Source organism: Rhinoraja longicauda, chromosome 6 (assembly GCF_053455715.1).
Source record: "Rhinoraja longicauda isolate Sanriku21f chromosome 6, sRhiLon1.1, whole genome shotgun sequence".
NCBI classification, from domain to species: Eukaryota; Metazoa; Chordata; class Chondrichthyes; order Rajiformes; family Arhynchobatidae; genus Rhinoraja; species Rhinoraja longicauda.
This window is the reverse complement of record NC_135958.1, coordinates 21,840,783-21,861,908: the sequence shown is the minus strand read 5'-3', so window position 1 is coordinate 21,861,908 and position 21,126 is coordinate 21,840,783. Positions and strand designations below refer to the sequence as shown.

Sequence of the window (21,126 nt, the reverse complement as noted above, 5' to 3'; positions counted from 1 at the left end):
TAAAGCACACTCAAATGTACTGTTTAACCAAACCATTGGATCTTCCGATTGTGGGCTGGAGTCAAATTTTGATAACCAACTTTAATTTGAAGTAGACACAAAAAGCTGGAGTAACTCAGCGTCTCGGGAGAGAAGGAATGGGTGAAGTTTCCGGTCGAGACACTTCTTCGGACTAGTTAGGGAAAAGGGAAATTCAAGTAACCCCTTATCCTCCCTCCCTCCCTAGGAGATAGATTTAAGCTTTAAAATATGAATAACTTAAAAAATATAACTGATTTCAATGAAACTTCTTCCATTAGCACCCCAAAGGGACGACGGTGAGTAAGGTGGGCCTAAAATTGTTGCACTATCGTGTACCATTTTGGCTGTAGTTCAGGAACAAACAAACAAACAAACAAATGAGAGTTTTAGTATATAGACGATGATGTAGAGAGATAAAAAAACAATGAATGAAAGATATGCAAAAAAGTAATGATGATAAAGGAAACAGGTCATTGTTAGCAGTTTGTTGGTTGAAAACGAGAAGCTGGTGCAACTTGGGTGTGGGAGGGATAGAAAGAGAGGGAATGCCGGGGTTACTTGAATTTCGAGAAATCAATATCTATACCACTGGGCTGTAAGCTGCCCAAGCGAAATATGAGATGCTGTTCCTCCAATTTGGGTTTAGCCTCCGACAATGGAGGAGACCTAGAACAGAAAGGGCAGTGTGGGAATGGGAAGAATTAAAGTGTTTAGCAACCGGGAGACCAGGTAGGTTCAGGCAGACTGAGCGAAGGTGTTCAGCGAAATTATCGCCCAGTCTATGTTTGGTCTCGCCGATGTATAAGAGTCCACATCTTGAACAATGGATACAGTAGATGAGGTTGGAGGAGGTGCAAGTGTACCTCTGCCAAACCTGAAAGGACTGTCGGGGTCCCTGGACAGAGTTTGAAGAACTAGGCAGCATCTCTGGAGGATATGGATAGGTGACATTTCATGTTGGAACCCTTCTTCATTTGAAGAACCCGGGCACGTGTTTCTGACTAGCTGCAGTTATAATGTGTGCACAGATCAGTGGTAAACATTTTATTAACAACATTTTAATAATCCGCAGCAATTTAACAATTTCACTACTGACACAAACAGATTCCCAGATATATCCAACCTGGCTCTTCAATCAACTTTCCAGCCACTTTAACCTACTCAAACCATGTCACCTTAAAAGCACCAAACACCCAAATTATTTACTTCCCAAGATTAAAACAGATTAGCACTGTGGCCCAGTGAGGGTGAGCAGAGGCTGGTTTGGATGCGCAGTCGAAGTGATCGGTGCTTGCCTTCGACATCCTCCACGTTGCCTTGTTACCGACATGCTCGGAGTGTATTTACAGCTGGAAGACTCCCCCCTCACCCTGACCCCGCTAGTTCCCAGTGGATGGGCTGTAAGGGCAGGGCGAAGGCAGTATCTTTCACGCTAAAGCCAAGATCCTGACTTGGTCGTTTTCTGTCCTATGCCCTCATTCTGCTCACTGCGGACATTTCTGGAGAGCATGGGTCCCACCGATTAAAGTGGGGGGGGGTGGGAGATGATCCCTGGTGGGCAGCAGGGGTCAGATCGAAGGCAAACAGCTGAAGAGGGAGAGGGGAGGTGTCAGGAACTGCTGTTAACTTGCACCGCAGCGATCAGAGCGGTGGGAGCAGATTCAACAGCACAGCTTTCAGTTTGTTCACGAGAGCCAGCACTGGAATGGCCACTGCTGGTGCTGAACCAAGAGGCAGCATCGTGGAAACCTGCACTGATGCAACCATCAGGAGAAACGCGGCACGGGACACCCACCCTCATGGGATAGGAGAGGAGTGTCAGTGGTGGCTGAGAGGGTCGGGAGATTGGGGTGCAAGGGGGTGGGGGGTGGTATAGGGTAGAGATGGCTAAAAGGGTTGGGGCGTGGTGGGAGGAGTTAGCTGCATGACGGGTCGATGGGCCATAGCAGGTGGGGGATGGGGGGAGTGGGCCAGGGGTGGGTAGGGAGGCGGGTGGGAGGTGGACCGGTGATGGGGCAGGTGGGGGTTGGTGCAGGTGGGCCAACTAGTGATGGGGGTGGGTGTGGTAGGGCTGGTGATAGGAGGCCACATGTGGGACATGGTGACATCTCTGGGTCAGGTGCAGGGGGAGCGACCAGGGGTGGGGTTGGTTGAAGGTGGAGATGGGGCAAGGGGTGGGGAGATTGGGTGGGTGTAAACTGGAGGTGGACGCGCTAAGATCCCCTTAGGTGTGGGGGCAGGCGAGATGGCCTCAGCTCTCACCACTCTGCCTTCTACAGCGCTGCGCGGCTGAGACTGGGCTGGGAGGGATTGTCACTGCTGCATAGACGCAGTGTCGCAGCGGCCCCTCACTGGAAGCCCCCGAACGCAGCTCCCTGCAAGACAAAAGACTCGAGTCACAACGAGCACAGCCCAACTCCGATCCCCATTCTTATACTAAACTTTCTGTCCTGGGCCTTCATAGCCAGTGAGGCCACACGCTGGAGGAACAGCACAAGCTTGGGTAGCTTACAAACCCAATGATATGAATATTAAATTCTCCAATTTTCACTTACTAACCTGCCGGCAACCCTCCCTTTATACCCCCCCTTCTTCCTGTGCTCCACCTGGACGTACCCATTTATCCCCCTCCTCTTCCACCTATATTCTTTGCTCTGGCTTTAAACATCTTCTATCTTCATCCCACAACTTTGGTCCAACCTTTGCCTATCAATCCCCCTCATCTGTATCCACCTGCCACACTTTGTCCTGCCCCCCATCTCCCTTCCAGCCTTCTCCCCTCAAATACAATCAGTCTGAAGAAAGGTCACGACTCGCAACATCACCATCCATGTCCTCCACAGATGCTGTCTGATCCGCCGAGTTATTCCATGGCTTCAGGTTGGAGGGGGAGGTAGGGCTCTGGGATTTGGTAACGGATTGAAGGGAGGTGAATACATGGGGTTTCCTACCAACTCCCTAGGAACCATGTGGTCACCTACCCCAAAGCCCACAAATTAGCACTGTGGGGAGAGTGGAGACACAGGGAACTGCAGATGCTGGAATCTGGACCAATAGACAAAATGCTGGAGGAACTCAACAGTTCAGACAGCATCAGTGGATGTACTGACCTGTATCCAACCATCACTTGCCAGACTTTGTCCTACCCCCACTGACATCCAGCTTTCTCTATCTCCCCCCCCCCCGACATTCCATCAGAAGGGTTCCAACCTGAAAAGTCATCTGTCCATTCCTTTCTTTAGACAGAAGACTTCCTCCAGCACTTTGTTAGATGCTGTGGAGAGACTCCAGGAAACATCAGGATGGGTTTGTTGAGAACAGCTGGGAGGTTCAGGTGGTCCTTAACCACAAGCACAAGGTGTTCCTGAACGGAAATACACCCCAACGTAAGGGAAAGGACAGGGCTCTACTACTCCCGAGGGCCCCAGAGAACAGGCGGTGAGTGGAGAGGGTGGGGGATAGCCGGGTGCTGACCGACAACTGTCACGTGGGCAGAGTCTTTAGTGGTCAGCCCCGACACCCAGCATCAGCGGTGGTCTCAAGGACAGACGGGCAGTCAGCGGCCGTTAGAAAAAACACTGAGGGTCTCCCCGGCTATGCCTCTGCCCTTGCTGTGAGGGGTCACAGGGCAGTGTGGAAATCACTGGGAGAAGAGGAGGGAGACACCAAAAACTGCTGATACTGTAATCTTGAGCAAAATCTCCAAATCCTGTTCAGCACAAACATCGTGGGACGAAGGGCCCATTCCTGTGCTATACTGTTCTATGTTGATACACAAAGTGGCGGAGCAACTCAGAGGATCAGGCAGCATCTGTGTGGGAAAGGATAGATGGCGTTTGCTATCTTCAGATGGTGGTGGAGGGTGGTATGGGGTACATGGGGCATTTCAGTGTGACTGGGAAGGGAGGGATACGTGACACCGTAATCATGACTGGAATCCCATTGCATTCCCGCATCCTGCATATACCTGGCCGTATGGGAATGCCTGCTGCTGGCCTGGGGTAGGGGCAGGCTGCTGAGCTCTGTATGTCACGTATTGTTGCCCTGGATCTTGCTGGAAGCTTCTAAATTGTCCTTGAGAGTTCTGTGCAGAATCTGCAGCAAGCAGAAAATGTAATTAATGCATTGACACGTCAAAGAGCTACAGCACCGGATACAATTACGAATTTTGGACAGATAAATGAAGAGGAAGGGTTTAGAGGGATATGGGTCATATACAGGCAAATGGGACCAGCCCAGTTTGCCAACTTGGTCAGCATAGATATGGTAGGCCAAAAGTCCTGTTTCCGTGCTGTGCAGCTCTATGAATGACACTTGAGCTGTGGTGACGTTAAGGTTGGATGGAGCTCTGGCCCTCTGTAGACTCCACCGTCAGTAACCAGCAGTGTCCCAGCACGGGTAGTGCGGCTGTCCTGCCTCGAGTGGTTCCTGCATTCTGTGCCCCGGGAGGCTGAGCAACTCACTGAATTCCTGAGGTGTGCTGGTCACTGGCTGCTGGATGCTGTACTGCTGGTAGAAGGTCTGCTGGTGGGCACCGGGGTTCTGCTGGAACTGCCCCTGCTGCGGTCCATACCAGCCACTGCCTGCAGCAAGAGAAGGAACATCAGCCAAAGGACTGCCTCCACCCTTCACACACATGAGAGCATGAACACAGTACAGTACAGGCCCTTCGGTTCACTATGTTTGTGCTGAACATGACAACGTTAAACGAATCTCCTCTGCCTGCACGTGATCCATATCCCTCGATTCTCTGCATATCCATGCCCATCCCAAAGCCTCGAAAACACCACCCCCGACAGCATGTTTCAGGCTCACACCGCCCTCTCTCTTAAAAACTTCCCCGGCCCATCTCCTTTAAACCTTTTGACCTTAAAAACGATGCTCTCTAGCATTTGATATTTCAACCCTGGAATCGTGTCAATGCCGCACATAATTTTAGCATCTGCCCCTCTGAATTTCTTTTGTTATTATGTAATCTATGAGTACTGTGTTTATAGATCTGCTCTGCTGCTGCAAGTAAGAGCTTCATTGTCCTGTTTTGGTATACATGACAATTAAACACTCTTGCCTCTTAACCTGGAAATCCAACACACAATATATCTGCAGTTATTCCTTTATCGCATTGTCAAATGATTCCCTTTTACACAACGATGTTGAATCCATGTTTACATCTTTTCCTTGCCTAACTGTCCTGCTACCCCTATCACAACACTGGGTTCCAGCATTTGCCGAATGACAGATTCTATTTAATTGCAGACAAGAGTAGCAGATGCTGGAAGCATGAGCAAAACACAAAGTGCTGGAGGAACTCAGCGGGTCAGGCGGCATCTGTGGAGGGAATGGACAGACGACGTTTTGGATTGTACAATTGCCGGAGTTTACTTCTGTTGCCCATACACTGAACAAACTTCACACCCAGCAAGCTGTCCAGGAGCCTATATCACTTGGAACCCCCTCCCTGGCCGAAATACATCCTTTGAAAACCCAAACTCAACTGCTCTGGCCACTTGATCGAGGAGAGGACGTCAGCCATGATATTGCTAAATGGGAGCGCAGACAAGAGGGGCCAAATATCCTGTTTCTTACGCCACACCCTTGCCACAGTCGCTTGCTTACCTTCTGGATAGAGCTGCATATTCATACCCTCAGTGGGGGGCTGTGCCTGGTTGAACTGCTGGTTGAAGAATTCTCCCTGAGGTGCTGGCTGCTGTGCAGGCGCTGGCAGCAGAGAGAAACAGGGGTAAAGCACTTTCCCTGCGAGGCTCCCCAACGTGTACTGTGAAGCAGCTTCTCCCCCCACACAGACAAGATGAGGAATTCCAAACTCTTCCAACAGAGACAGCTCCGCTCGGAGATTGGACCTTTATCATTGATTGGAATGGAATACTTTATTGCCACATGTGACTAGGCACAGTGAAATTCTTTGCTGCATACCCAATGTATGCAAATAGCAGCCACCTACGGTACTGCTATTGCAACCCGTGTTAAAGACCCGCGCCACCCTGACCAGGCTCTCACCTCACCGCTACCATCGGGAAGGTAGTACAGGAGCCTGAAAACCATGACCACTGGGCTCAAGAACAGCTTCTTCCCAACAATCATCAGGCTCTTGAACACGACACAACACCAACTAAACTATCAACTATGAACTGTCTTGGTTGCACTCAGGACTTCGGGCCTTTGGCACTAATTTCGGGGTTATTAATTGATTGAATTATTTTAATATAATGTTGTCTATGAATACTGTGTTTACAGATCTGTCTGCTGCAAGCAACTATTTCATTGTTCTGTTTTAGGTACATTTGACCATTAAACATTTGAGTTTCGTCAGCTTGTGCTGTCGTAGAATGTGTTTGGTATCATGTACCAAGAGAGAGCGAAAGCTTGTGTGCACTATCCAGTCGTCAAATGATAGCCAGTCATAGTCGGACCTGCAGAGTCTCCAGTTGACAAGTGATGAACCCCCCCCCCACCTGTACTTCCTGCTGCTCTCCAACTATCACTTGCCAGGCTTTGCCCCATCCCTGTGCCTCACCTTGGTGCACACACTCCACCCACCAGACAGCTGCATTCCCTCCTTTGTACGCTCATCTCCCATCCGTCCCATTTTCCCTTTTATTCCGCCTCTTTCACCTCCTCCCTACCCCTTCACCTATATCCCTCCCACCTTTACATTTCTCCTCTTCCTATTTGACATCTTTTTGTCTCCTTTTCAGCTCCAGCCTTTGTCACTTACTCCACCCATCTGCCAATCAACCCCCCCTTTACCTGTACCCACCTATCATTTGCCTGACTTTGCCCCGCCCCTCTTTTCCAACTTTCTCCCCCCCCTTCTCCATCAGCCTGAAGAATGGTCAAGACCTGATACATTGCGTGTTCATTTGCTCCACAGATGCTGTCTGACCTGCTGAGCTTCTCCAGCAATGTATTTTGCTCAAGATTCCATCATCTGCAGTCTCTGGGGATTGTCGGTCAGGAGGCACGAGGAACTGCAGGTACTAGAATCTTGAGCAAAACACAAGTTTTAGGTCGGGACCTTCTTCAGACTGTTTCTGTTGAAGCTCTCACACACTATGGCCAATACAAAGTTGTGCTGTGGAACTAATTACCCAAAGACTGCGAGTACAAGTTGTACCACAGCTGTACAAGTGTTTCCAGTCAGTTTATCTTGAAATAATTTGTCGATAAAGTCCACAAGGTGACCTTGGAGCTGTCCTGGTGCCTTGGGCAATTCTGCGACTCTAGGCCTTGAGGCAGCAGCTCTACCAACTGCACCGCTGTGCTGCATTTCCATTATCTTCATGTATAGCATGATTTGACTGCATGGCATGCAGAATACTGAACCTCAATAAATAAAGTATACTTAAATAGGCAACATTTTAGGTCGGTCCTCTTCGTCAGACTGAAGAACGACCCCACTCCCATCTTCAAAGGGTGCAGTAGCTTCAAAACGTGCACAGCCAGGCTCAGGAACAGTTTCTTCCCCTCTGTTATCAGGCTTCTCAATGGTCCTTCCATAAGCACCTCTTGCGGACATTGGACTTTGTCCGTGGAACCGATGCGCTACAATGCTGAGAACTATATTATGCACTCTGTATCTTCCCTTTTGCTCTACCTATTGTTTTTGAATTTGTTTTGATTAAATGTATATTATCCGATCTGATTGGATAGCATGCAATCGGTAACATGTGACAATAAAAACCTAAAGGGGTATAACTCGGCAATCTGCTGCATCGCCGCTTTCTCAAAGGCAAAGAGCGGAGATGGGAAGGAGGGGGATAAAGCACATGACTTACCTGGGCCCTGCTGCACACCTGGCTGTAGATGAGTGGCCTGGGTAGAGCCCACACTCATGCCCAGCTGCTCTTGGGCAGTCATGCCCTGTGGGGGAGCCACCGGCTGGTTGAAGCTCCCCATGGTGCCTTGGCTACCGGCAAATAAAGCCACGGAGGTGCTTGGATTAATCTGTTGACAGTGAGTCTGCCCCTGGGGAAAGGGAGCTCCAGCTGGTGTGCGAGTGAGAGAGAGAAAAAAAGTGATTAGGAGTGAAGCAAGGGTATTTTGTTTTCCAGCACGCAGCATCACCATTGCCGAGGGGACGAGAGATCTCACTGCTTCCCTCCCACCACACCAACCTCTGCCCCACAAAATGGAAACATCACAGCTGAGCAGGGAATGGTCAGATGCCGTTTCATAATGGGACCATTCCTCAGAAGAATCTAGAATTTGCCAGCAAGATCCAGGACAACAATACGAAGAGACACAAGGATCTGCAGATGATGAAATCTTGGGTAAAACACTAAGTGCTGGAGGAACTCAGTGGGTCAGGCAGCATTTGTGGGGAGAATGGACAGACGACGTTTCCAGTTGGGACCTTCAATGTCCGCTAGAGATGCTGCTTAACTTGATGATTTACTGCAGCCCCTTGTGCATTACTCAACATGACATGGTGTACAGATCCAAACTTCCTGCCCACTCCAATACTGCCCGGCTCATGGAGGATGTGGGAATCATGTCACATTCATAGTGAATCTGATTCACGTCCCCCCCTCTCGGGTAAAGAGGGCCGTTCCCTGAAGGGATCAGTGAACCAGATGATCTCAAGACTATCCTGTCATTCCATGGTCACTCTCCCTGACTGGACCTCTCCATGATCAAGCTGGGATTTGAACGTTCCTGGTGTCTGCCTCAGGGTTCTGTTGTAATACCGTAACCTTTGTGATCTTGATTCATGACCCACACAACTTTAGAGAGATACAGCGCGGAAACAGGCCTTCAGCCCGAGACCACGCCAGCCAGCAATCGTTCCATATACTCGCACTATCCTACACACTAGGGACAATATCCAATTTTACTAAAGCCAATTAACCTAAAAACACGCACGTCTTTGGGATGTAGGAATAAACCAGAGCACCCAGATAAAGCCCATGCAGTCACAGGGAGAATGTTCAAACTCTGTAGACAGTACCCTTAGTCAGGATCGAACAGCGGGTCTCTGGCGCTGTAAGGCAGCAACTCTACCACTGCGCCACCTCATCTCAGTTCTCCCCGTCCCAGCCCAGAAAAATGTTTAGGAGAGGGAAGATGAGGAAGTAGCCCCGTGTTCTGTCATGTTCTGACTCTGCACCCCTCCTCCCCAAGCTCCAGGCTCTGTGGGAGATGTGGCATGTCCTGCTCCTGCCCCTTCATCCCCAAGCTCCGTCGGAGATAGTGGTCTAACCTGCCATCTGGTGAGGGTTCCCCGGTCCGGGGGGAGGAGTTCCATTTCCCATGGGGTCGACAGTTCTCGGGACAGGCTCCATCCCCATGGGGCCCATCCCCATTGGCTGGCCAAGCGGCTGGAGGAGAGAAAAGTAAGATGTTGAAGATGCGATCAGTGCTTTCCTGCTGAGGTCATTGAGTTTGATGAACGCAGGGAGTACGAAGGGAGATAGAACATCGAACTGTATAGCACAGGAACAATGCCTATGCCAAACATGATGCCAACTTAAACTGATCTCCTCTGTCTGCATGTGGCACATATCACTCCATTCCCTGCATATCCACGTGCCTATGCTAAAGCTTCTTAAATGCCCCCGTCGTATCTGCCTCCACCACCACCTCTGGTGGCACGTTCCAAGCAGCCGCTGCCATCTGTGTAAACAATCTGGCCCATACATCTCCTTTAAACTTTGCCCCTCTCACCAGGCCGGAGGGGAGGGAGCAGATGGGGGATGGACATGCTGGGGGTGGGGGGGATGATTGAGGGACGGACAGGGGACCAGGGTTGGAGCTGTCTGGCTCTTTGTATTCATCTGTCACTCGCCAGTTTGCCCTCACTTACCACAGGGTGGGCACCGGTCAGATTCTGGCTGGAGTCTGCTATTGTAGCCAGGTAGATGAGGTTTCTGTGCAGGATCTGCTGGTATCTGTGTAACAACAATAAAGGGATCAGATTTTTTCATCCAACTTCTTCTCTTCTTCCTGCTAAACCCCACAAACTAACAGAGATACATGGCACTATAAATGTTGGAACCCTGAGCAAAACACAAAGTGCTGGAAAGGGGCAAAGATTAAAGGAGAGATGCTGGGAAAGTTTTTAGATACAATGAGTGATGGGTGCCTGGGACCCGCTGTCAGTGGTGGTGGTAAAGGCAGATATTGGCGTTACTACATCACTGTTCCCTGGTGCTTCCAACTGCAGCTGCATTTTAAATGCACCACTGTGCATGAAGTGCTTTGGGACAGCCAATAGGTGTGAAAGATGAGAAGGATTGCACAACATTAGAAGCCAAGAGCTGCACGAATGTGGAGGTTTCTTTCAGGAACCTGTTGGACAGGATGAAACTTCCCACACATCCCTGCGCAAACAACAGCTGCAACTGTGGCCGCTGGTGTCATGTTACAGTCAAGTCCAGACACATCCACATTCAACAACACTGGCAGCATGAAGCAGCAGCTGCACTCCAGACACTGCCACTTGACCCCACCACAAACTGACACCCATTCTACCCAATATGCCAATTCACCACCCCCGGTCATTCCTTTATCTCCCCACTCCCGTCAGGCAGAAGGTACAGAAGCTTGAAAGTGCGCATTACCAGACCCAGGAACAGCTTCTTCCCCTCTGTTATCAGGCTTCTGAACAGTCAGTCCTTCTAGAAGTCAGGGTACTATCAGATTCAACTCTAACCCATAGCGAACATTGGACTTTGTCTATGGAACTGCTGCGCTACAATGCTGACAACTATATTCTGCACTATGTATCTTCCCCTTAGCGAACATTGGACTTTGTCTATGGAACTGCTGCGCTACAATGCTGACAACTATATTCTGCACTATGTATCTTCCCCTTTGCTCTACCTATTATTCTTGAGTTTGACGATGATATTGATGTATAGAATTATCTGATCTGATTGGATAACATGCAAAACAAAACATTTCATAGAAACATAGAAAATAGGTGCAGGAGTACGCCATTCGGCCCTTCGAGCCTGCACCGCTATTCAATATGATCATGGCTGATCATCCAGCTCAGTAGCCTGTACCTGCCTTCTCTCCATACCCCCTGATCCCTTTAGCAAAAAGGGCCACATCTAACTCCCTCTTAAATATAGCCAATGAACTGGCCTCAACTACCTTCTGTGGCAGAGAATTCCACAGACTCACCACTCTCTGTGTGAAGAAATGTTTTCTCATCTCGGTCCTAAAAGACTTCCCCCTTATCCTTAAGCTGTGACCCCTGGTTCTGGACTCCCCCAACATCGGGAACAATCTTCCCGCATCTAGCCTCTCCAACCCCTTAAGAATTTTATATGTTTCTATAAGATCCCCCCTCAGTCTTCTAAATTCCAGCGAGTACAAGCCCAGTCTATCCAGTCTTTCCTCATATGTAAGTCCCGCCATCCCAGGGATTAATCTGGTGAACCTTCTCTGTACTCCCTCTAAGGCCAGAACGTCTTTCACCGTATCTTGGTGACAATAATAAACCTGAACCACCTCTAAACCTCTCTCTGGCCTAGTATAGGCTGTACATAGACTGAAGTTTCCACTGCACTGTCCCATGCAACACTTTCATGCCAAGCACAACACAGGTTAGATTCAGACTGAAGCTCCCTGTGCACCTGCAGTTTAGGGACAGCACAGTGGTGCAGCGGTAGAGTTGCTGCCTTACAGCGCCAGAGACCCAGGTTTGATCCTGACTACCTGTGCTGTTTGTACGAGGTTTGCACATTCTCCGTCTGACCACATAGGTCAGAGAGAGAGAATGGCCTGTTTCCTCCCACACCCCAAATACATTAACGTTTGTAGGTTAATTGGCTTCTGTAAACTGTCCCTCGTATGTAGGATAGAACTATTGTATGGGTGATCGTTGGTCAACAGGGCTGAAAGGCCTGTTTCCGTGTTGTGTCTCTAAACTAAACTGCCTGACACGCAATTCACTAGGTTTTGTCAGAAAGTGTGCGGGGAAGAAGTAAAGTGACGGGGCTGGTGGGGGACAGTTTAAGAAATGTGTGCTGGTGAGATATAAGAAAAAGTGTAAGGATTTCACTGTATCTCGGTACACATGACAATCATAATCTGTACTAAACAAAATCTTGTAGATGTGCCAATCCCCACCTCCCTCCGAGGGAATGAGAAGCTGGTCGACTCACTGGGTGCACTCTGCAGCCTTGCCGAGGTTCTGATACTCCACAATGCACTGAATCAACTGGTTGTTCTCGTCCAGTAACTGAAATCACAAAACATTGTCGCTTTCAATAACGTGCGCATATCCATCATATCAATGGTCAACGCAAAGACAAGGAGCCGAGAAATATTTCAATATGAAGTTAATCGTGTTGGGCAACAAGGACAGAATTTCAGCCACTACATTGGCTGACACAACAGGTGGGGTACACATTTATTGGCCAACTGCTGTCTCTGTTGGCTGTTATGTTGGCAGGATGAATAATAACATTTGGACAGGTACACTGATGGGATGGGTTAAGAATGTCGGGGGCAAATGCAGGCAAATGGGAATAACAGATAGGGCACAGAAGATTGACACAAAATGCTGGAGTAACTCAGCGGGACAGGCAGCTTCTCTGGAGAGAAAGAATGGGTGACGTTTCGGGTCGAGACCCTTCTTCAGACCTGGTCAGGGCAGTCAGGAATCACGTATTTATGCAAGATCCCAGCTGGGCAGTTTGGTAGAATCTATGCATGCATCCTAGTTCCCATGCCTTGAGGACATGCCCACTGGTTGCAGTGTATATTGCCCATGTACCTCCAACAATTATACATCACGAGGCATGGTGTTACTGGCTGCAGTTAATTAGATTTCATATATTTTCAATAAAGGAATGTTAGGTGAGAGGCTATGTCCTCATTACTTTGTAGAGTTATACAGCACAGACAATTGCGCTTGGACCAAACTCATCCACACCGACCACAATGCCTACGCACTTGCCTGGAGTAGCCCCCTACTCCTTTCCTTTCTAATTACCTGTCTACATGCCTTTCAAACTTTGCCACTGTAATTACCTTACAATATTACATCTCATCTTTCTAAAGAGGACACAGGTTTAAGGTGTGCCGTACATGTTTTAGAGGAAATTATTCAGATCAGAGGATCAGAGGAAATTATTTTTCACCTAAAGGGTGATTTTTTTTTAGATTTAGAGATAAAGGGTGGTTGCGATCTGGAATACACTGCTTGAGAAGGTGGAATCCTCCAGTCAGTAGTTCATGGCTGAACCACTGAGACACACGTTCCCACATTTCAGACAGGCCTGGACAACAACGAGGAGACTTGACTGATCCTTGCCCCAAATCCCAGCCACGTTGACACGGGCAAAGTCGCGACACTAGATGAGAGCTGGAGCAGTTGGACTGAATAAACCTGGTGTTTGACAGCAAACAAGAGGGGAGAGATGGTGGTGGGGGCTGAAAGACTCAATACCACATTCCAGCCAATACCTAACCCCCCAAACCCCAGCTCAAACCCATCCTACTCAACCAAGCCAAATACCACCCAACACCCAATCTACAGTTACCTTCAACCCACCTAACCCAGTTTCACTCCAACCCCACTGAACCCCAAACACACCGAACCCCACGCACCCCCCCCCCCCCTAATCTGGCGCACAACTACCAGTACCTCCCAACCCCCCAAAGAACACCCACCCCACCCCAACCACCCAATGCCCGGTACCAACACCCCCCCCCCCAAAACCAGACTGCCCCCCCTCCTCAGCCCAGGGCCGGTGCCTCCACCCTCAGCCAGACTCCCTGCTCCCAACCTCCCCCTCGGCCGAGGCGGCCCCGGGGCTCTCCACACGAGGGCGGCCGCACCCGGGGCTAGGTCCAACACGCCGCGGCCCCGCGATGCCCCAGTTCGGCTCACCTTCTGGATAGTCGCCTGGTTTATTTCACATTTGCCCCGCAGCCGCTGGGGCACGAACACCATCGACATGATGGCAGCAGCGGCGGGCGGGCGGGCGGTCCCTCCCCCCAAGGCCCGGCTCCCGCTCCGTCACCCCGGCAACCCCGCCCACGTGACGCGCACACCACGTGACGCGTCGTTCTCACGTGATTCCAGCTCGCCGCGTCGCTGACAACTCTCCCCCTTCACTGTGACAACTCTCCCCCTTCACTGTGATAACTCTCCCCCCTTCACTGTGACAACTCTCCCCCCTTCACTGTGACAACTCTCCCCCCTTCACTGTGACAACTCTCCCCTCCCTGTCCCTCTCCCCCTTCACTGTGACAACTCTCCCCCCTTCACTGTTACAACTCTCCCCCCTTCACTGTTACAACTCTCCCCGCCCCGTCTCTCCCCCTTCACTGTGACAACTCTCCCCTCCCCGTCCCTCTCCCCCTTCACTGTGACAACTCTCCCCTCCCCGTCCCTCTCCCCCTTCACTGTGACAACTCTCCCCCCCGTCCCTCTCCCCCTTCACTGACAACTCTCCCTCCCCCGTCTCTTCCCCCCTTCACTGTGCCAACTCTCCCCTCCTTCACTGTGATAATTCTCCCCTCCCCCTTCACTGTGACAACTCTCCCCTCCCCGTTTCTCCCCCTTCACTGTGACAACTCTTCCCCCCCCGTCCCTCTCCCCCTTCACTGTGACAACTCTTCCCCCCCCCCGTCCCTCTCCCCCTTCACTGTGACAACTCTCCCCTCCCCGTTTCTCCCCCCTTCACTGTGACAACTCTCCCCGTCTCTCCCCCTTCACTGTGACAACTGTCCCCTTCCCTCCCTCCCCGTGTCCCTCCCTTCACTTTTACAACTCTCCCCTTCCCGTCCCTCTCCCCCCTTCACTGTGACAACTCTCCCCTTCCCGTCCCTGCCCGCCGTATTACCGACTTCCCAGCCATTCCCACTCTCTCGTCCTCTTCACTGTGACAACTCTCCTCCGTCTTTCACTTTCCCTCCCTGCCCGTAACTCTCCCTTCCCCACTCTCTTTATCACTCTCGCATTCTCCCTCCCTGTCGTTCTCACAACCCGCCACCTTGAATTCCCCCTTCACTGTGACGTCTCCTCCCTTTGCCTTCTCACTTTCCTTGTCCTTTCTCACATCCCTTCCTCACTACCCCTCATTATCAATGACGCATCCATCCTCCACTCTCTTGTCACTCACATTCTATTTCCTTTCACCCTCCAAATCCTCATAACCCACCCTCCTGAATTCCCCCGTAAATCTCTCTTACATCATCCTTTCTCATATTTTTTTTTCTTTCCCTCTCCTGTCACTCCATGGCCGTCCCACACATCCCCTCATTACTCATACTCTACCTCCTTCACACACTCAACTCAGCGATTACGCCAACATCTTTCCCGCCTTTGCAGCCCGTGGCTCAGTTTTTTGCCTCACTCCTAGTACCTGCCCAGATGCTCTCCCATATGGGAGTGAGCAGTACAAACTGGGAGGTGGGGTGTGGATGGATTAAGGGGTTAGACATTACGTGTGGAGTTATAGCAGGTGAGTAATTGCAAACCAATGTGAATGGAAATCCTGGAACATTGCTGCCCACGCAACCAAGTAGTGGAACCGATGTCTGTCTTGTTATGAACCTGCACAAGTCATCTGCTGGATTCACATCTGAAGAAGGGTCTCAGCCCAAAACCTCGTCTGTCCGTTCCCTCCACAGATGGGGCCTGACCCACTGAGTTCCAAAAACACTTTGCGTTTTGCTCAAGGCTCCAACACCTACTTGTGTCCTTTACGCTCGAGAAATATCAATGAAAATCAATATCCGCAGATGGCAGAAATCTGAGATAAAGTGAGAAAAGGCTGAAAACGCGCAGCAAGTCAGGCAGCATCTAGGGAGAATTAAAAGTCTGACGAAGGATCTTCAATCTAAAACGTTAACTTTTTCCTTCTACAGATGTTGCTTGGCCTGTTAAATCTTGCAAATTCTTCACAACATCCTCCGTCTCACATTCTTCCTAAAGGGTGGTGAATAGAATTGGATAAAATTGGCCGTAACTCTCCCTCTTCATGGTCACCTGACATGTATCTTTGAACTTTCTTACAATCTTCTCCCCCATTTCCATCATGGAGAGAGCTCTGACCCTGATCTTGGGGGTATCGGTCTGTTCTGTGCCTGAAATATATCCTCCAAGTTTGTTGTTTTTAACATACCAGCACTTAGTTCCACTTTATCCTGGCCTGGTCCTTTCTCATCCCAGTTATCAAAGGAGCTGATCGAGCTGCTGCCTCACAGCACTAGAGATCAGAGCTCAATCCCGACCTCAGATGTTGTGTGGAGTTTTGCATGTTCCACCCGTGACCACCGCGTGCGTTTCCTTTGAGAGCTCCGGCTTCCTCCTACAAAGGCGTGTGGATTAATTAGGCTCAAAATTGCTGTTAGTGTGTAGGGAGTGAATGAGAAAGTAGGTTCCTTCCGCCTGCTGTATTACCTCCATAAAAGGAGGAATTAATAATTCTTTAAATTTTTTATAAAATTCTGGTGGGAACCCATCTTCTCCTGGGGATTTATTACTCTGTAGTGATATTAAAACTTCTTTGACCTCTTTTAATGAAAAAGGTATATCTAATCCCATCTGTTCTTCTAAATTTAATTTAGGAAGGTTTATTTGTGCTAAAAATCTTTCTATCTCATTAGTATCTTTTTGTGATTCTGACTGGTATAGTTCAGAATAATTTTTTTTAAAGGTTTCATTAATTTCTAAAGGTTTATAAGTAATTTTATTTGTATTTATTCTAATGGCATTAATCGTTCTCGTAGACTGTTCGTCTTTCAACTGCCAGGCAAGGACCTTGTGTGATCTCTCTCCTAACTCATAGTACCTCTGTTTAGTTCTCATAATTGTTTTTTCTGTTCGGTATGTCTGTAATGTATTATATTGTAACTTCTTATTGATAAGTTGTCTTCGTTTCTCTTCCGTTACATACCTTTGAGATTCTTTTTCTAATTGTGTAATTTCTTTCTCCAATTGCTCTACTTCGGCCATATATTCTTTCTTAATTTTGGAAGTGTAACTTATTATCTGTCCTCTCAAATATGCTTTCATTGCATCCCATATAACAAATTTATCATCAACTGAGTTGGAATTTGTATCTAAAAAAAATTGAATATGTCTTCTCATAAACTCACAAAAATCTTCTCGATTTAATAATGTTGAATTAAATCTCCATATATGTCATTTCCTCTTTATCCATCATTACCATTGACATTGTTAAAGGGGAGTGATCTGATAATATTCTTGCTTTATATTCAACATTTTTCACTCTGTCCTGTATGTTTGTTGATAATAAAAAGAGATCAATCCTTGAATAAGTTTTATGTCTATATGAGTAAAAAGAATAATCTCTTTCTCTTGGGTTAAGTCTTCTCCATATATCGGTTAGATTTAAATCTTTCATCAATGACAAAGTTAATTTTGCTATTTTCGTTTTTGTAACTGTCCTAACTGATCTATCTAAAACTGGGTCTAAACAAAAATTAATGTCTCCACCTATTAGTATTTTATCGTGGGCATCGGCCAGATTCAAAAAAGTTTCTTGTATAAATTTTATATCATTTTCATTTGGTGCATAAATATTCATCAAGGTCCATAATTCCGAAAAGAGTTGACAATGTATAATCACATATCTTCCCGCAGGATCAATAATTGTATTTTGTATTTTAATTGGTAATGTTTTATTGATCAAAATTGCAACTCCCCTCGCTTTTGAATTAAATGAAGCTGCAGTAATCGTTCCCACCCAGTCTCTTTTTAATTTCTGATGTTCTATCTCTGTTAAATGAGTTTCCTGCAAGAAAGCTATATCTATCTACATTTTTTAAATATATGTTAAAATTATTTTTCTTTTTACCGGCCCATTTAACCCATTAACATTAAAACTCAAAAAGTTCAGTAATTTAACCATTATTCTTAACAAAATTACTCCAATCTATAACATTACTTAACACCTCGTTTCTCATGGTTTTTTGGGGAGTTTCCTTAAAATCCACCATGTTGCTGTACACCCCCCCCCCCAACATCCAGGCTAAAAGAAAAAAAAGAAAAAGAAATAATTAAAGAAACCCAAAATAACCCCCTACTAATGGTGTTTATAAAAAAGAAAACAGCATTACCTCCCTCCATTTTACGGGTCATGGCATACGCCATGAATACACACATGAATCCCGCAGTCATCAATTGGTGGTTCTCCAGCCCCCCCGAACTAACATAACTTTTTCTCCCAATCATTATTCATTAAATCTTTACATTTCATATCCTTTATCTTCTCTCCGTTCATATCCGTTTCAATCCATGTCTCATTCTCGTTCATCTTATATCTGGGGAGCCTTTGGAAGTTTTAAAGCAAATTCCTCAGCTTCCTGGTAATCAGTAAAAAATTTGTTTCCTTCTCTTTCTAAAAAAAATTTCAGTGTTGCAGGGTATCGCAGGTAAAATCGATAGCCTTTTTCCCCACAGGGCTTTTTTCGCAGGGTTGAATTCCTTCCTTCTCTTCAAAAGCTCATGACTTATGTCAGGATAGAAAAAAAGTTTATTTTCTCCACTTTTCAGTGGAGTAGAATTCTTTTTGCTTTGTGCAGCTGCCTTCAAAATTCTTTCTTTGTCTTGATATCTTAAACATTTTATGAGAATTGATCTCGGATACTGACCCTGTTTTGGACTTGGTCTTAATGCCCTATGTGCCCTTTCAATTTCGATTTCTCTTTTTTCCATTCCCAAAATATTCGGAATCCATTTTTGAAAGAATTCTATTGGATCTTCTCCCTCTGCGCCTTCTTCAAGACCAACAATCTTTATATTGTTTCGTCCACTGGTATTCTCCAACAAGTCCAGTTTTTCAAATATCTGTTTCCTTTCTGTTATCCAGGCAGTTGCGTTGTCTTCGATCTTATTCACTCTATCAGTAGTATCTTCAGTTATAACTTCCAATTTTTAAACTTTTTTATCCAATTTAACTTTTTTATCCAATTTATCAATTTTTTTAAAACTTCTGTTGATGGCAATGTTATTATTACTGACTGTCAATGCGAGTGATTTTAATTGGTCATATATTTGTTGTACTTCCATACTTCCCCGATATTTTTTACTTTCGATTTTACCTTTAGGTCTGACAAATAGGCAAGATTCGTCTTCTGATGAATCTTCTTGATCATCTGTATGTTCTTGGTCCTGGTCGATATCGCTGTCTGTAGTGGCAGAGGCATCCTGGGATTGTAGTTTCTTTAAAATCATTTGTGACGCTTCGCGCATTCGCGGTTCCCCTTGTTCGCGCATGCGCGGTTCCCCGTATTCGCGCGGGGTATGCTTCTTCCTCCCGGATGCCGCCGCTCCTGCTTGCCGATCTTCGGGACCAGTCATCTCAGACATGGTCTCAACTTGAGCACGAGGATTCTCCATCGCAACAGGGCCTCCTTCCTTCTTCTCACCCGATCTCTTTAAACCGGTAGGTTTCTTCGATTTAGATTTAGGAGACATGTTTAAATAATCCCCCGATATTTGTAGACAATTATAAACTTTTTAAAGAAACTTTTATTCAATTTTTTTTAACTTACTCGGCACTTTTCTAAATTTTGTTCGGAGGAGCTGGAAGACCATGACCTGTGCCTACGTCATAACCTCCCAGAGTCTTTTACGACAGCGATTTTAACAGTAATACCAAAAAAGGATAGGGACCCTTTAAAACCAACATCATATAGACCTATATCTTTGCTGAATACAGATTATAAAATAGTAGCAAAATTTTTATCTAATAGATTGTTTAAGTATTTACCAAAATTAGTACATATGGATCAAACTGGATTTATTAAAAATAGACATTCTGCAGATAACGTAACTAGGTTACTTAGTATAATGCATTTGGCACAAAAGAGGAATGAAATAAGTGTAGCAGTAGCTCTGGATGCAGAAAAAGCATTTGATAGGTTAGAGTGGGATTTTTAATATAAAGTATTGGAAAAATATGGGTTAGGAACAACTTTTATAAACTGGATTAAAACTATAAATGTGAATCCCAAAGCTAAAGTAGTGACAAATGGCCAAATTTCAACACCGTTTCAATTAAAAAGGTCAACTAGACAAGGATGCCCATTATCACCTGCTTTATTTGTCCTGGCGATAGAACCGCTAGCTGAACTAATTAGAACTGACCCAGATATTAAGGGTTTTAAAGTCAATCAGGAAGAATTTAAGATTAACTTATTTGCAGATGATGTTTTGATATACTTAACAAAACCATTAGATTCATTGCGCAAACTATCTTTTAGATTAGAAGAATATGGAAAAATATCAGGTTATAAAATAAATTGGGATAAAAGTGAAATTTTACCCCTTACTAAAGGAGATTATACTCAATGTCGATTACTAACCCAATTTAGATGGCCATTAATTGGTATAAAGTATTTAGGTATAAGAATTGATAATGATATGAAGAACTTATATAAATTAAATTATTTATTATTACTAAGAAAAATAAAAGAAGACCTTGATAAATGGATGACATTACCAATAACATTAATAGGAAGAGTTAATGCCGTTAAAATGAATATATTTCCGAAGTTACAATATTTATTCCAAACATTACCAATACAAGTACCACAGAAGTTTTTTCAAGAGTTAAACAAATATGTGCGGAAATTTCTCTGGAAAGGTAAGATGTCAAGAATATCGTTGGAAAAATTGACATGGAAGTTTGATTCAGGAGGATTACAACTTCCGAACTTTAAGAATTATTATAAAGCAAACTAATTTAGATTTATTGCATCTCTTTTTGAAGAAAAAAACCCGGCATGGACAAGAATAGAACTAGACAAAATAGGAGAAAATATACCAGAAGACTTTATATATAAATGGGAACCTAAATTGATACGGGGACTGAAAGAATCTCCATTATTAAAACACCTGATCGGATTATGGAATAAGGTAAATTTTGAGGATGAAACAAAAAAATCTTTATTAGCAAAGACTACTTTGATTCAAAATAGATTGATACCTTTTACAATGGATAACCAGCTTCTATATAGGTGGCATCAAAAAGGGATTCGATATATAGGTGATTGCTTTGAAAAAGGTATATTGATGTCATTTGAACAATTGAAAAATAAATATCATATATCAAATATTTCTCTTTTCTGTTACTTTCAATTAAGAGCTTA

At 46.2% G+C, this 21,126-nt stretch overlaps 1 protein-coding gene across 1 annotated transcript; it reads right to left on the bottom strand.

The window, feature by feature from the left end:
* Nucleotides 1-1,059: 1,059 nt before the first annotated feature.
* ss18l2 (ss18, like 2) lies at nucleotides 1,060-14,050 on the bottom strand. The gene is made up of 9 exons (XM_078400694.1): nucleotides 13,889-14,050; nucleotides 12,156-12,232; nucleotides 9,845-9,929; nucleotides 9,242-9,359; nucleotides 7,818-8,027; nucleotides 5,638-5,739; nucleotides 4,485-4,604; nucleotides 3,989-4,116; nucleotides 1,060-2,396 (listed from the first exon to the last, which is right to left on the bottom strand). Exons 1-9 carry the CDS (start codon nucleotides 13,955-13,957, stop codon nucleotides 2,370-2,372), a joined length of 936 nt encoding a protein of 311 aa, XP_078256820.1. The 5' UTR covers nucleotides 13,958-14,050; the 3' UTR covers nucleotides 1,060-2,369.
* Nucleotides 14,051-21,126: the final 7,076 nt, after the last annotated feature.

What these genes read in the sequence shown, in the direction of transcription:
- ss18l2 (XM_078400694.1), bottom strand. Translation starts at nt 13,957, where the DNA reads ATGTCGATGGTGTTCGTGCCCCAGCGGCTGCGGGGCAAATGTGAAATA. An exon ending in ACCAGGCGACTATCCAGAAG is followed by an intron (nt 12,233 to 13,888) that starts GTGAGCCGAACT and finishes TTGTGATTTCAG; the next exon opens with TTACTGGACGAGAACAACCA. An exon ending in CAGCACACCTCAGGAATTCA is followed by an intron (nt 4,117 to 4,484) that starts GTGAGTTGCTCA and finishes TGCTTGCTGCAG; the next exon opens with ATTCTGCACAGAACTCTCAA.